This window comes from Mya arenaria, chromosome 8 (genome assembly GCF_026914265.1).
Source record: "Mya arenaria isolate MELC-2E11 chromosome 8, ASM2691426v1".
Lineage (NCBI taxonomy): Eukaryota > Metazoa > Mollusca > Bivalvia > Myida > Myidae > Mya > Mya arenaria.
The window spans coordinates 52,674,683-52,691,046 of NC_069129.1; the positions used below are offsets into that span (position 1 = coordinate 52,674,683).

The 16,364-nt window shown below is 37.7% G+C and overlaps 1 protein-coding gene across 2 annotated transcripts; it reads left to right on the forward strand.

Moving 5' to 3' along the window:
• Positions 1 to 218: 218 nt before the first annotated feature.
• LOC128242352 (uncharacterized) lies at positions 219 to 9,308 on the forward strand. Of its 2 annotated transcripts, none has more exons than XM_052959470.1 (7): positions 219 to 369; positions 3,007 to 3,043; positions 3,497 to 5,201; positions 5,472 to 5,789; positions 5,958 to 6,097; positions 7,844 to 7,892; positions 8,404 to 9,308. In XM_052959470.1, exons 3-7 carry the CDS (start codon positions 3,536 to 3,538, stop codon positions 8,619 to 8,621), a joined length of 2,391 nt encoding a protein of 796 aa, XP_052815430.1. In that variant the 5' UTR covers positions 219 to 369; positions 3,007 to 3,043; positions 3,497 to 3,535; the 3' UTR covers positions 8,622 to 9,308. The 2 variants fall into 2 exon arrangements, with proteins under 2 accessions (XP_052815430.1, XP_052815431.1); XM_052959471.1 differs by lacking the exon at positions 219 to 369 and adding an exon at positions 469 to 574.
• The last annotated feature ends 7,056 nt before the right edge of the window (positions 9,309 to 16,364 follow it).

Below are 16,364 nucleotides of genomic sequence, written 5' to 3' on the forward strand. Positions count from 1 at the left end.
TACATGGTGTTGTGAAAAGACCCTCTATTGTGCAAAACGGCATGGGTGCGTTCTGCTTCGTAAGCATAACTTTAACATGGGATCCCACGAATGCCGTTTAGATGTATTGGTATCAGATGTGTATTTCAGTCGGTAATCTTCACAGTGTGATCCAAATATATATAGCCCGGAATTACCGTAACTGGGTTTTCCCATGCCGGTACAAATAAAAGGTGAATTTCGAGCTATTGAAATTCATGTAACAGTCCAATGACTCTATTGTTTCCTAAGTAACGTGTGTATATTACAACGGTTTAATTTTGTTTGTACCGGAGGATTAGGTTGGAAAAAACAGAATATCTATAATTCCGGGCTTAAACTTGATCTAAGGTGAGCCATTTCATTTTTACACTCGTAACATTTAAAGGGCGTTTCAAATTTAGGTACAAATATCTGCTGTTAAAATAATGTCAGTTTAAATGTTGATCTTGCGTGCATTGATATAGCGTAAAATATTACAGATTTGAGTATTATAAGTTTGATAATGAATTTTCCATACTATTGTATCACGTAAAAGAGGTACTATTCAAAAGAGGTAAACGAATTAAAAATTATTTTAGCTAGTATATAACTTTCTGAAATACGTTTATAAAAATGTTTTTTCCTATTTTATCAAAAATAATTTTAATAACGTTCAACATTTGAATTTATGTTGTGCACACTGTTAATTACTAATTGAAAAAAGACAATCGTTTTTATTGTATATTTATGTATAGTCTTTTCGTGCTGTTAAAAGTAATTTAACATTTTAGGTGTTGTAAAATACTATTAAAGCTGCAGATCAAACGTTTTGACAACTTTTTTGTCTTGAATCGAGCCAAGTTTTGCGAAAATCCATGGAAAACAGTTATATCAGACTGCTGACAAAAAATCAGATCGCAGACTTTTATATTTAAGTTCAAGAATTAATGTTTATGCATTTTTCTTAAACCGTTAGTAACGGTTTAAGCCAAAAAACATTAATTTTAGAACTGAAATATGCAAATCTGCGATCTGATCTTTTGTCGGCAATCTTTTATTTGTGGTTTGCAGGTATTTACGCAAAGTTTTGCTCTTTCCAAGACAAAAAAAGTAAAAAATAAAGTTGTAAAACCGATATATCAGTGAGAGTGCAGCTTTAAATAGTTTTTATCTCAAACAAATTGAAACGAATGACAACTCAAAATGCTGTTTGTTTTTGGTTAGTATCATCGAACAATAAGAATGTATTCACATGATAAAAATAAACGATCATCATGCCTAAAGTCGAACGTTTCTATTTTTATCAATTTATCTCTGGGTTTCCAAATGCTAATTTCTATAAACGTTTCTATTTTTGGATGTCCTAGTTTATACTCTTTTAGCTTTTTCGAAAATACTCTGATTTATATGTGTACGGTTATTATTTCTGTTAGCCCTAATAACTTGTTAAAGCTGCACTCTCAAAGATTGAACGTTTTGAAAACTTTTTTTTTATTTTTTGTCTTGGAATGAGCCAAATTTTGCGAAAATCCATTGAAACCAGTTATATAAGAATGCTGATGAAAAATAAGATCGCAGATTTTTATATTTAAGTTGAAATATAGATGTTTCATGCAGTTTTCTTAAATCGTTAGTTTAAGCCATTAAACATTAATTTTCGAACGGAAATATAAAAATCTACGATCTGATTTTTGTCAGCAACTTTATATCATTGTTTTGCAGATATTTACGCAAAAAAATGCTTTTCCTAAGACAAAAGACGTTGTAAAAATGGTATATCTGTGAGAGTGCAGCTTTAAAAGGACTTGCAATTCTCGTTAAAACAACTAAGCTACCTTTTAAAACGACTAGATAACTCGTTCAACTGACTTAAGTCGTTATAACGAGATAAGTCAATCGTTCGAATGAGTAAGGAAGTAATGAACGAATTACTCAGTCAATTTTACGAGATACAAAAGCACGTATGTAACCCCTATGCTACCATACATTTTTAATATGAAATCATATGACTTAAAGTTGTATAAATTACATACGTTTGATCCATTTATTGAATAGTTTACGTCCGTCTATATTGAATTACATGACTTTGCTGTGTAAGAAGTGAAATTTCCGAATCAGGGTATTGTTGTCCTTATTAATTTAGACCTATTTATTCTTACAACGATTGTGAAACTCATATCAATTATTATCAGTTATTGCAACTCATATCAATCACTCTCGTTGGCACAATGTTACGCGAGAGGTTGGTCTTGTGTTATGGAGGAAACCGGAGTATCCGGAGAAAACACACTTGTCCGACTTGGTGACCACAAACCAAACTCAAATGCGCCCAGGCCGGGAATCGAACCCGGGTCGCCTAGGTGAGAAGCGAGTGCACTAACCACTGCGCTAACCGGACAGCCATTGTCCTTATTTACTTACTTACTTGTTGTCCCTATTGAAAATATATGTTGTTTTAATTGATACCGAATAAATTATCTTATATACGTAGCATGTTTGTCAATGTAAACTATTTGCAATAACCCTATGTCTTCGTATCTGGATATTAAATATTATTTTGCAAAATTTATACGAAAAACTACAGAAACAAGCTCAGGACATGAAAGTTTAAACAAAAAAACGCGTTTAATGGCACAGGGTAAACGCAAAGACATACAACACAAAAAAAACAATCACAAACCAGAAACATGAATCAACAGCACGAAACTACATAGACAACAAATATATAACTATATAAAATCTAAGGGTGTTATCAGGGATTGTTATATACCGCCTTTGAACGGTCAGAAAAAATGTAAATTGTAAATACTGGGGGTTTAGACCAGTTTGTGTGCACAGCCTCACTATTATTCAAACAATCACGAATAAAGTAAAAACGTTAATGGTTAGTTATATCAAAGTTTGCATTAACTTGAGGAAACTTAGCAATATTGATTACTCTGTGCATATAAGAATTGATATGTTAAAGATAAGTCATCTCATTATTATGTGCGTCTTTTGTTACAGAACAAAAAGGACGAAACATCATTTTGAAGATTTAAAGGTAAACATATAATTTAAATAAACACAACCATAAACAAATTAATTATCGCTTAGTGCTTAATTGTGTTTGCTCATATTCATAGAACGAGCAGAAGTTTGCTTTTCTAGTATTGGTTTGTTCGCCTCCTGGCTTGCCATTGTAGTCTTCGATATTAAAGTATCATTTTACAAATCAGTCAAGGTTCAGTCAGACAACGGCTGTGTAAGGGGAAAAAATCGTGAGAAGGTACTAATATATCCAGCCCTTTCCTGATCGCGTTACACTGATGTGTTATTTTAACAAAATATCACACGATCTTATAATGTCATATTTAACGCCTTTGCATCAATTAATGATAAATTTTATCTAAGCACGTAAGTTGAATACATTGTACCTTTTTAATACACATGATACTATTTAAAATGGATGAATTAATCTTACAATATTCAAGTCATTTGCCCGTAATACTTTCAGGACAGGGAGTGTTTAGACGTTCAAAAGTTTGACGTTGTCATGAAAGCAGTGAGGGGATCACTTCTGATAAAAATGCTGAAGGAAAGTAACTTACTTCGTGATTGTGGATTCGGGAAACTCGTGTTCTTCCTTTTAAGGATGTTTGTAGATTATGATGCCTTTTTCCCGCTCAAACCAATGGATCTAAATTGCAAAGCATCACAGGCACAAGAGATAGTGTCCATTGATTTGAAAAAGGAACTTATATCGGTTTTTAAAAACGCTTTAAAACAAACTAAGCGTGCATTAGATTTATACACTGACTGTTCGAGCATAGTAAAATATTTTAAAGAGGCTTTTTTGGAATATCTAAGAAATCTCAGTATTTCTCGATTTAAATTTAATAGTGTTTTTCCAAAAAGAAACTATTTGAGTGACACCCAAATTAGGTTGACAAATGGTACTTCTGGATCGTGTCAGAATCATTGGATATCATTGAGAAATGGAAATAACACTTTCGTCTCATCGTTCAAACAACTACATTGTTCGCCAGTCATTAATAGAATTTCAACAACAACACCAATGGTATGTGTAGTGTTACCATACTACGGGACTTTCCATCAATCTTATACTCATATAGTTATGGTCATATCCGAAATTAACCTATTGTGTATATGTGCAAGTAACATTCAAAATAATTTGAAAATGTGTGCGTATTTCGTTTTATTATGCCACCATATATTAACATTTTGTCTAATTCAATGTTCATGGGTATTGATGACATCGTACGTAAAAAGCACTTTGAGAAACAATGATATATCGACATATTCAGTGTCATGTCTGCGGGAGAAGATATGGCTACCACTTGACCAAATTCATTATCATCGGACGTACACAATCTTTCCAGCATTTGCACCCATGATGTCAATAGTTGACAGACTCGCAAAAAAGGAAAAGGTCCATCCCAAAGAGAGTATGAGATACGAAATGATGCGATTTTGTACTTTGCGCTCCTACCCAGCCGAGGGAAAACCGTCTGTACTTAAATTTGCAAAAGCAGGTTTCTACTATGCTTCGAACAAGGATGAAGTTATATGTTATTGTTGCGCTAAGCGCATTTCGAACTGGAAACCTGACGATGACCCATATCAGGCTCACAAAAGAATTACACCAAATTGCAGCTTTATTGTGAACAATGGAGATGTAAACGTCCCAGTTTCAAACGTAACAGTCACTAATGCAAACGATGTTCTTCAGAAGATCATCACCGACCTAGATGATAATAACACTGTTTGGAGATTCGATTCTGAAAACTCTGATAGTGACAGTGAAAACGATATTGCAAGTGATGATGATGAAAGAAACGAAGACCAAAACAATAGGATTCCGTTAGTTACTGAGAACCACATGAAAGAAACACAATTTGTTCCAAAACAGAACTACAATGTAATAGATACTGTAACTCGGGCTAAGGACAGTGGTTTTGTCAGTCTACCTATAGAACCTACAAATACATCTGTTAGTCTAGAGGAGGATTGCTTCCGGCCGAAACCGCAGGGTGGATTTGCATCAATGGCTCCAATATCAGAGAATAGAACAATAGATCCAACTTTTCAAACTGGAATGGTTTTGCCACTAAATGACTTGAGTACTCACATTAAAACCATCCACACGATTGCCTATCAACCAACACAAAACGACCCACCACGACAGAGAAAATCAAATAGTACGGTGAACCTCGTCTCTGTTAGTTGTATACAATCGAGCTTACGAATATTCCATAACCTTAAATGAGCTTTGCAATAAAAAAATTCAAGTTGTTGAATTTTATTTTAGACAAAATGTAAAATGCGTCAAGCACTTATTGCAATTGTCATAATAATAGAAGAAACACTTTAATTAATAGGGATGCTTAGATATACTTCCATAAATTTAAAATTTTACTAGGCTTACTTTGAATCGAATGTCAAAATATATCATGAATTCTTACTCGCAGGGATATCACGGAGAAGAACACGACGCCAACGCCAATCGCCAGCCCCATCGGATCCCCCCGGAATAGACATACGGACAGAAAGAGCTGGCGAAACTTCTGCTGCGTATCAGCAAAGTTCTGTTCCTGAACGAAAACCCACAAACAAAACTGCGCAATATCTGAAAATTCCAAAGTATCCCAAATTTTCGACACTTTCTTCAAGAATATCGAGTTTCAACCAGTGCCCAGAAATCCATGTCATGCCAAGAACCCTAGCAGAAGCCGGGTTTTTTTACGCCGGGATAGGTGATTGTACCAGATGTTTTTGTTGCGGCATAGGTAAAGACATTTGCTCATTTGATTTTAATTCTCAATGAAATCATTTCATCCTCAAAGGGTACATCCAAGTCCTGTAAAAAGTTCATACCTTTTTAAAGACAATCAGTTCAAATACATTCCCTGGAATTCTCTTCGTTTTTTTTAATATATGAAATGTAATCATAACAGGTCTACGGCATTGGACACGCGAAGACGATCCATGGACCGAGCATGCGCGATTTTCATTGGAATGTGATCACGTGCAAATAAACAAAGGTCAAGAGTTTATTAACTTGGTTAAACTGACGCTAGACCTGACAGAAGAAAAGGTAAAGATAAAATCTTAAAAATGTTATCGAATATAAGTGTAAGTTGTAGCATCTTCGCTCATGCCTAATAAACCAAAGACATAAATGCCATTTTATTGTATTTTGGAATCACTGGATGGATTTACTTCGATCTCTTTAGCATATCACACAGTCGGTAATGGAGTATTTCAAATTGGATGCTGTCAATCAGATGGCACATTCGTCATTAAATGTTTTGTCCTCCTAATTGATCATGCCTAATTTCCATAACGCATATTTCAATACAGTATATCTTATTATGTCCCCTTCGAAGAAGAGGGGGGATATTGCTTTGCACATGTCAGTCGGTCGGTCGGTCGGTAGGTCGATCGGTCTGTCGGTAGACCATAGCTTGGTCGAGAGATAACTCGACAATTCCTGGACGTATGGTCATACAACTTTACAAGAAGGTTGGGCTTGACCAGAAAATGACCCCTATTGATTTTAAGGTTCATCGGGTCAAAGGTCAATGTCATAGTTAAAATTAAGAGTGTCAAGCTTGTCCAAATGATAACACAAAAATGTCTAGACCTATGGTCATTAAACTTGACATGGAGGCTGGGCCTGACCAGTAAATGACCCCTATGTATGTAAGGGGTCATCGGGTAAAAGGTCGAGCTCACAGTGACCTTGAATGCAAAAGGTTTTCCGAGTGATAACTCAACAATGTCTAGACCTATGGTCATCAAACTTGACATGGAGGCTGGACCTGGTCAATAGATGACCCATATACATTTAAAAGGGTCATCGGGTTAAGGGTCAGGGTCACAGTTACCTTTAAATGTTAAAAGGTTGTCCGAGTGATAACTCGACAATGCCTGCACCCATAGCCCTCAATCATAGCTTGGTTGTTGCACCTGACCAGTAGATGACCGATTTTTATTGAAGGGGTTATCGTGTCAAAGGTCAAGGTCACAGTGACCTTGAACGCAAACTCGACAATTCCTGGATCTATAGTCATCAAAAATGACATAAAGGTTGGTTCTGACAAGTAGATGACTCCTATTGATTTTAGGGGTCGTCTGGCCAACGGTCAACGTCACAGTGACCTTTAACGCGAAAAGGTTAACAAAGCCTCTCCGAGTGATAGCTCAACAATGCATGGACCTATGATCATCAAACTTTAAATGGAGGTTATGCATGACTATAAGGTTAAGTTCACAGTGACCTTGAATGTGAAACAGTTTTTCGAGTGATAAATCGACAGTGCCTGCACCGATGGCCCTCAAACTTTATTTGGGGTTGGGGCCTGACCAGTATATGACCCCTTTACCTTTTAGGGGTCATTGAGTTAAAGTTCAAGCTCACAGTGGCCTTGAACACAAAAAGCTTTGCTGTGTGATAACTCGACAATGCCTGCACCCATGTCCCTCAAACTTGACATTTAGGTTGGGGTGACCAGTTGATGATTCCTATGGATTTTGAGGTCATAGAGTCAAAGGTCGAGGTCATAACTTATATTCATCGTTAAAATTTACGTCATATTTGATTATTCTCTGTTGCTAAGAGGAAACATTTTTATCTGTAAATATCAGTTTTCCTCCCACTTTGAATGGTCATAATCTTAACTGCCTCTTAGGCATCCAATGTCAATAACAAATCAGCTGTCATTTCGGTCCATGCGTATTTCTTTCAAATGTCCAAAAATCCTGACATGTTGTTCAGGGAAGGCAATATGTTTGATAAACATCTCTTGTTCTACCTAATATACATATTATGTTTTAACAGGATGGATGTTTGCAAGCCCAAGCACCAGAGACTCCAGTAGAAACGCAAGGTACACTTTATTTAATAAATGTAATCACAAACTGTTTAACGTTGCTGCAGCGTTGATTTCATGTTATTATTCTTTCTCTCCTTGTATATCAAAGAAACGCTAAAATGTTTATGTATAGCATACGGTTAAGTTCGTTTCAACGCCATCTTTATTCTCCATGCAGATAACGAGTAATGTAGACTTCTTGTTTGGTTAAGCTCTGAATGACTGTATGCAAGAGAATGTTTTCATTAAGTTCAATCGACTACTTGCCTGAGGATACTTTTATTGTAGGACAAGAAAAAGTCAAGGGAAAAGCCATTATGTAACACATATTTCAATAATTTGAAAAAATACAAAAACAAACATGTTAATGACAATTGTGTTTGATTGCGTCATCGAAAATGTATTTTTCTGACATAAGTGTATTATCATTACTCAACTGTAATAACACTTTGTTACAAAACCACTTCTAGAGACATACCCTTATTTCATAAAGTAAGTACTATTTCATAATGCTATTTTTCTCTAGAAAAATCAGATGAACATCGACAGAAGCGGCGATTGAAGAATGAAAATAAGGCTCTCAAAGAAAGCACCATGTGCTCTTCCTGTAGAAAAAATGAAGTCTGTATTGTATTCCTGCCTTGTGGACATTTAATTTCTTGCGAACTATGTGGGAATACTGTAAGGACATGCATTTCATGCGGACAAAGAGTTCGCGGTACGGTGCGTACTTATCGTGCTTAAAGGGGCTGGCTAGAATGTCGGGTAAATATGCCCTATGTGGGGCATTGTGTTAATGCTTTAGAAAAAGTTCAATTTGATAGTACAAGGAAAACTCCAGGGACAAGCCTAGTAGTTAAAATATCAAAAATAGTCATATAATTCAGGATCGCCTTTTTGTTTGGAAGTAGAGGTTTATTTTGAAATTTCACATTTTGACCCTGGTTTAAAATAAATATGATACTATATTTATTGTATTGTATTTAAATATTTCACTTGCCTAGCATACTCAGTTATATTCACTTATTACAAATGACAGAAACTGTATTACCACATTACTATTAATCATATCATTCGAGTTTTCATTCCTTAGTATGTGCCGTTGTTTTTTTAGAAATGAAAGAATTTTTTAAAAATTCACTAGATTTTAAATTGTATAAACAAAACGAAACATGCATGTTTATTATATTGTTTATCATATAATATTATAAACAATGTATTGAAATATTTATTTGTTTGATTTTGTATACTTTTGTGCATTCTATTTTAAATAACACGTTTTGTTCATGAGTTATATTGACCTCAATTAACAAATAGTTTGTATATACATGTATATATAATTCTATTGCAATTCAATAATAATAGGATTTATGTATATCTCGTAGACAAACTACTGGATTTTTATTAAAATACTCATTTTCTCGAAAGCCATTTGAACACGTCCAAAATATTCCCTTGGTAAAATAAGTGGGCAAATACACCCGCATGGAAACATATTGGCCATATAAACGCAGAGATAGAATAATTATATTATATAATTTGAGTAATTCGATAATAACTGCAGCTTCAAAATGATAATTATGAACTTAAGAATGTTTTTGCGCATATTGTTATTGTTAATTTTGATGGGGGATATTAAGAAATCCTACATCACGCTTCCAAGGTGAGTTTTCATATATATGGAAGTATTAAGGCTGTTAAAAATGGTCAAAACGGAAAATTCTGGCAAAACCTTATTTTTCACGAATGTTTTCTGTGCATGTTTTGAGAATTCAAACATGAAAATATTCTTTGATTCTCGTTAACTCGTTTAAAGCGCATGAAAAGCAGGCCCAAACGCGCTACAAGACCTGATTTCCGGATGGTTCTTGTACTCCCTCGAGCGATGTTGGTGGATTACCACCTGGTAGGCATTGTAGGGGATACACGCATCCTCTAACACCTTACAGTACCTATGAAAACTCATAGCCTTGATTTAACCTCGAGAAAAAGCCCCAAGGTCTAACAAACCCGACTTTCCCGCTGGTTCTGGTATTCATAAGAGTAAAGTAGGTGGAATTACAGCTGTTTTTTGTACTCACTAGAATAAAGTCGACAGAGTATCACATAGTATGTGTGATAAGGGGCACGTTCATTTCCTACCACATATAGGTCACTAGCCTGAAAAAACTTTTTAACTCGTTTCAAACACTCGGAAAGCTTCCAAACCCGATTTTCAGCTTTTTCTGGTATTCACTAGAGTGCAATCTGGTGAGTTCTACCTAAAAAGTGTTTGTAGGAGAAGCGCCCACCTACCATCTTATAAAGGTCACCACCGTGGGAAAACTCGTAAACACGTTCAATGACTTCGCAGAGTTAGCCCAAAAACGTTCTCGTACCTGATTCCCTGCTGGCTATTTTACACACGGGAGTGAAACCGGCAGAGTATACGTTTGAAGCACCCGCCAACTGGGTTCTCAATAATAAACAGTAATCAAACCCGATTTCTGACCAGTTATGGTACTCACTACAGTGAAGTCGGCAGAGTACCACCAACAAGGTGTTGTAGGGGACACACCTGTCTCCCAACCCTGATAGATAACACCTTTGAATTACACATAACCACGTTTACAGCACTAAGTTGGCCCCAAGAAGCTTGCAAACTAGAATTTCGGCTGGTTCTGAAACTCACTAGAGTGAAGTCAGCGGAGTACCACCTGGTAGGTTTGGTGGCAGTATCCTCTCTAGGAAAACATGTTAACTTGTTTAAATACGTTTAACGGCGCGGTCGTGATATGGACTGGATTGGAACGATTTGTCGTCCTTGATAATGTGCAATTAATATATCGGAATATGCGTGCAAACATATGATACCTTTAAACAAACGAGTTGTATTGTGAATTTACTCAAATTACAGTCCTCGAAAGAGTATCATTAATGTACGCATTTAGTATTGTAACAACAGCCAAGTCTCTCACATGGATGTGTTGTTGTTTTTTCAAAAAGCAATGCCAAACAATATAAAATATTTCTTTAACATAAACACTGAAGATTTTCATCGCATTAAGGTTATCCATATATTGATATGTTTATAAGACCATATGTTTTCTTGTAGTTTGTAAGTTATTATGTTATATGAATGTTACATTTTGTATGTTCACATATACAAATATGCTTTTTTTATTTATTGTTAGATTCCTAAATAAAAATAAATCATTATTGTCGTATTAATATTTTCAGCTCAAAGAAAATGTTTTAATGCAAAAGATATGCATCAATTCGCACTGCCTTTTGACAGGAGAAAACTTTATGTCAAGAGTAAATATTGTTAACTTTATAATCTCCAATTATTATTATTGACGGACGCCAGTAAAAAAAGACGGGAACCGCGTACACTTAGTAGCATGTGTGTGCGGGAACTGCTTTTGTGGTACCAAAGCTTAAAAATAAACAGAAAGAAACCCGTTATGTCCACAGATTTATTTAATTTAATTTTGAAAGATGGCATTAAACTTGCACGGCTAATGTTAAAGGCGGGAGACGCGGTGGTTGAAAACCTGTCGTCCCTATCAAGTCCAAGGGTCACCATAATAGACCCTTCCAAGCGTCACCATAAAGACGCACCGTATTGTACACTTAAAACACCATCAGCAGATAGACCCTGGTAACAACGGTACTAAACTGCTTAGGCGTATTAAAAATTTTACGTATTGACTAAATGTAAATCGCCACCGCGCCAATTGAATCTGCGCGAAGCAAAGGTTCACCACCAAAAAAATAAAATAATACGAAACGACAAGAATTGATACCCCAATAATTTAACTCCTTATTTATTTTTTATTTTTTTATTTTTCTGTTTTTTGGGAGGTCGATTTACAAAAAGTCCCGTGCACGCCATGAATTAATAAAGAACAGTTCGCCCAGCTTAGAACACCATTTGATTTATTCCAGAATGTAGCGTCCTGAGCGCTACTCCAAAAATATCACCATATTAAGTATGTATACCTCCTGGGGCCACACCACACGGGCCCTGAACTGGGCTAGCAACTTGTTATTGGGGGTTAACAGTTTGGCCACTGGTAATAAAACACTCGAGGCCAGCCGAGATGTCATTAAGGAAAAGACTGTTACCTAATTCGGAAATATGTACCCCATCAGAAAACAGACGAGAAGCGCCTAGCTTTATGTCACTTTACTTGATGTACCTGCCTCCCATGTTCAAAACAAGACTTGCTGCAAAGATATTTATTCTTTTTCTTGCCTGGTCCATGGCAGATAAATTTAATCTATGGCGCCATGACATTCTAGGCAGTAGCTGAGACCAAATAATAATAGCGCCGGGCATGTTCAGATGGATGAATTTAACTATAGCCCGGATCAAATTACATATTTGAACGGATTTTGTTTCACCGATATCATTTGCTCCACAGTGAATCAATATAAAATTTGGGGGATACCTTATCTTTAACAAAGTCCAAGACCACTCTAGCCTTGCCACCATATATCTAGGTTTTGAAACCCCAAATTTGAACCCCCAAGACTCTTGCGGCTAGCCAAGAACGCCTGTTTGATTATTGATGAACCAAACATCCAAACTGAAATAAATTGATAACATAATTGCATTCATGAGTGACCCAAGTGTGCAGCGGCCAACGAGCATGTTTATAGTATTCTAGGAATGGAAACCATATTCGGGCGTATGTAGGTGCGGACAGAGTCAGAGCGCCACCTACCGGCGAGCCTAATTTCATCCAAAGGAACATCTTTTTGGGCTGCGGAAGTTGCAGCCCCAATTCGAAAGCTATGGGAGCTAAAGCTGGCGTAATTGAGGCCTAAGTGCAAGAGAGATTTTTTAATCACTGCCGAGAATTGGTACCTGGTGACTGGGGAGCCATTGAAATGACACAGTAGGGGGCCCTCGAATTTCGGACGAATATTTAGATATTTGGTAATTGCTTTCACGGGGCAAATTGGACCACTAGAAGCCTGTAGTTTGATCCACTGTGACGCCCCATACTGGTCTGTTTTTGAAAAGCGTAGCCTTATTATAGCAACTTCCTTACAAACAGAGACGTCTGCAGCCGAAATTATTTTGTCTGGTGAATTTCCCTTTGTGACGGTTAGTTCCCCGACCCGTAAAATCCCAGAAAAGCTACGATAGAGCCAGTGGAGAAAAGCGTTTGTTCATAAGCATTTCTACAAATAACTAGAAGTACGCCTAACACGGAACATAAAATTTGAGGCGTGATAGGTAAGCGAGGGTCCTTGCGGGTGCACTGCTTTTTCATGCAGTTTAGTAACTTTAAAACTATAAAACAGGACGTTGGATCGAATACGCCTAAGAGTTTGCATTGGTAACTAATGGAAGCTGTGTATAAGCGGGCCGTGTTGTGGGAACGGCTCTGTAATGATAAAAAAGAAATGAACAGAACTATGTGGTCTACGGGAGGGGGCCAGTCTTCCATTAGCTGATGTGCGCACCGGAACTGTTAGAATGCACTCATGCCTTGCGTGTATGACAATCTTGTATTTATGTAACTGGAGACATTTAACAATATATCAGCTTCGTCGAGTAGATCACTGACAAGAACGCCTGGGGTATTGGATCTGGGCATTGGTTCGCCTCTGGCGCTGCTTGCCGGAACTTGTCCCAGCGCTTACGAGAAATAGAATCACATATTATATTAAGTTTGGTGGATATGTGGCGAGCTTTGAATGTGATGTTGTTTGATAGTATACACAATATAAGAGGCCTGAGGAGGTGCATTACCGGTTTAGATTTAGCCGTTTGCTTATTAAAAACATGCACCAGTCCAAGATTGTCTGACCACATGACAAGTTTTTTATTCGCAATGTGTTCACTCCATAAATAAACAGCCAATAAGACCGGGACTAGCTCTAGGAAACCCAAATTTTTTAACAAATGTGTGTTTTTCCATGACGCGGGCCATTGAAAGAAAGCCCATCGACCTCGCATGTAGCAGGCTGCGCCTAAGCCTACTGCCCCTGCGCTATCAGTCCACCATTGCAAAGATTCACTTGAATGCCAAATTGATTCTAGAATTCTGACCTTGCCATTAAAATTTGAGAGGAATTTGAGCCATAGCAATAGATCTTCCTTTAATGCGACTGTTAGACGGATATAAAAGCGTTTTCTTTGGACATTGCGTCGTAAAACCGGCGGATAAAGGCACGCGCACCACGCACTGCCTGAGAGGCAAAATTTAATTTCCCTGCCAAGGTCTGTAATTCCCGCAATTGAACTTTTTTTCTTTCTAAGCATCGAGTTTATTGTTATTATTAAATCATCCACCTTTTCCCGGGGAATACATATTGTCATAGTGGAGGAATCTATTAATAGGCCAAGAAATACTAAACAAGTTGTTGGCCCTACAGATTTTTTCTTCGGCAATAGGGACGCCGTGCAATGGTTAGAATTGGCAGGTCCAGCTAAAATAAAGTCATCCAAATAGTGATCAATTGTGTTTAAGCCAGAAGCATCGGATACTGCCCAATGTAAAAATGTTAAAAATAATCGAATAAAGAAGGGGCGTAGCTGCAGCCGAAACATAAACATTTGTCGTAGTAATAGTTGTCCCCGAGTTTCATACCAAGCAAATGGAAGTCGGCTGGATGAATTATCATTAATCTAAATGCTGATTTTAAGTCACGCTTTGCCATCAATGCCCCTTCCCCAAGATTTAATATCATATCCGCTACGGTGTCAAACGAAGTATATTTAACCGAACAAAGACTATGGTCAATCCCATCGTTCACGCTTTTACCCTCGGGGTAAGACAAGTGTGTTATTAAGCGGAATCCCCCATTAGACTTGGCAACAACGCCTATTTGGGAAGTACAAATATTAGCTAAAGGCGGTTTCTTGAAAGGACCGGCCATACGGAATAATGCAATTTCTTTGTTTGTTATGCCAAGGGTCTCCGAAAAATGAGTTTTAGCCGTCAATAAGTTTTTGCATTCCATTCCTAACCTTGGGCCGGTATAATTCAGCCTAAATCCTTCTGTAAACCCATCTAAAAGCATTTTAGCAACATACTTATTTGGATACCGATCCAAGAGTTTCTTAAGTTCTGAAAGGACCATTGGGGAACTTCCCAGGTCCCACAGGGCGTTGTCCGCGCAGCGGGGACGCGGACCATCCACCGAAGCGGCGACCTGACGCGGATGTTGTACTACCGGAAGGACGGGTGACGGACGGACAGAGCCTATAGGGATGCGAATTGAAGCATTTAGGCACACATGGGCAAATCTGCATCTAGGTCGGAACCAAGTTGCTGTGTTAAAGTCATAACATTGCCACACTAGTTGTTTGGGGGCACCATTATCGAAATTGGGAGATGACGAGATGAAAAGAAGCCACAATTTTTGGTATACTTCCGCCCAAGAGCGGGCGGGATTCATGGCTTGACGATACCGAAACTGCTCGTCGTATTTTAACCAATCATATTAACTTCTTTTTGATGTTGTTCTTATTAAACTGGCGTATTTTAGAAGATCCTGAGTTTTTTCGGGATGGCCCGCCAAGTAAACACTAAAGTAAATCAAGAATGCAACAGTCCTGACTTCGATAGAGTTCATTTTGCGCTAAGAGGTAGGCTTAATTACAAATTCGCCAGAAGGGGTCAACACAATGTGATTAGTAGGCGAATCATTCAGTTCAGGAGTAACAAGCTGACCAAGGTCAACAAACTGACTAGCAATAATTTTGGACTTCGTATTTACAATTACCGATATACCAAGTGATGCGGATAACATAGGCACAGGACTAAAAGCATGTCAAAATTACCGGTATGTGGCACTGAACTCGGTTGCTGACAATTCAACCCTAACCCTATTGGCGACTCTGCTTGGCCGGGTGCCGCGAGTAGGGGCTGCTCCGCTGCCGGTGCAGATACTACATGTACTTGACCGGGTGACGCGAGTAGTGGCGGCTCCTCTTCCGGTACTGTGCTTGGATGGCTTGTAATGCCGTAGACTGGAAGATTGGTGACAGGCGCCGCTGGCACGGGTTTTGCGCGGCCCCGTGACTTCCTCGATGCTGCCACAGATTGGGCTGCCGCTGGGTACGAGCGCGTGCTGCTGGCCACATGGCTTCCAGGAGGGGCCCGTTTCCGCAAATTCACACGATGCAATGAAAAGTATATGAAAAGAAACGAGGAATAATTAATCTTAAACCCAGTTGAGGAGAAACTGGTATGTGACAAAAAAATTAACAGACCCAAGCAATCATTTAAATATTGACTATGATGGCCATGGCGAGGCACAATGCGAAAATAGGGACCTATCTAAATCCGTTGTTATCGCCGAATAAAAACCTAAATTGCGCTCAATCAGATTTACTTAATGAAATATAAGGTGTTTAAACAAGTGATGAGACAATTATTTTAAAACACAGAGGCGATAAAGCAGTTATAAAATTAAAAACAAATTTGAGAAAAAATGTACGGGCTACCTTCTCGAAAGTTGTAAAACAAAAGGGAAGTAACA

Coding starts and splice junctions, on each gene's coding strand:
- LOC128242352 (XM_052959470.1), top strand. CDS start 3,536: ATGAAAGCAGTGAGGGGATCACTTCTGATAAAAATGCTGAAGGAAAGT. Junction 5,790..5,957: donor ATGTTTTTGTTGCGGCATAG/GTAAAGACATTT, acceptor TAATCATAACAG/GTCTACGGCATTGGACACGC. Junction 6,098..7,843: donor TAGACCTGACAGAAGAAAAG/GTAAAGATAAAA, acceptor ATGTTTTAACAG/GATGGATGTTTGCAAGCCCA.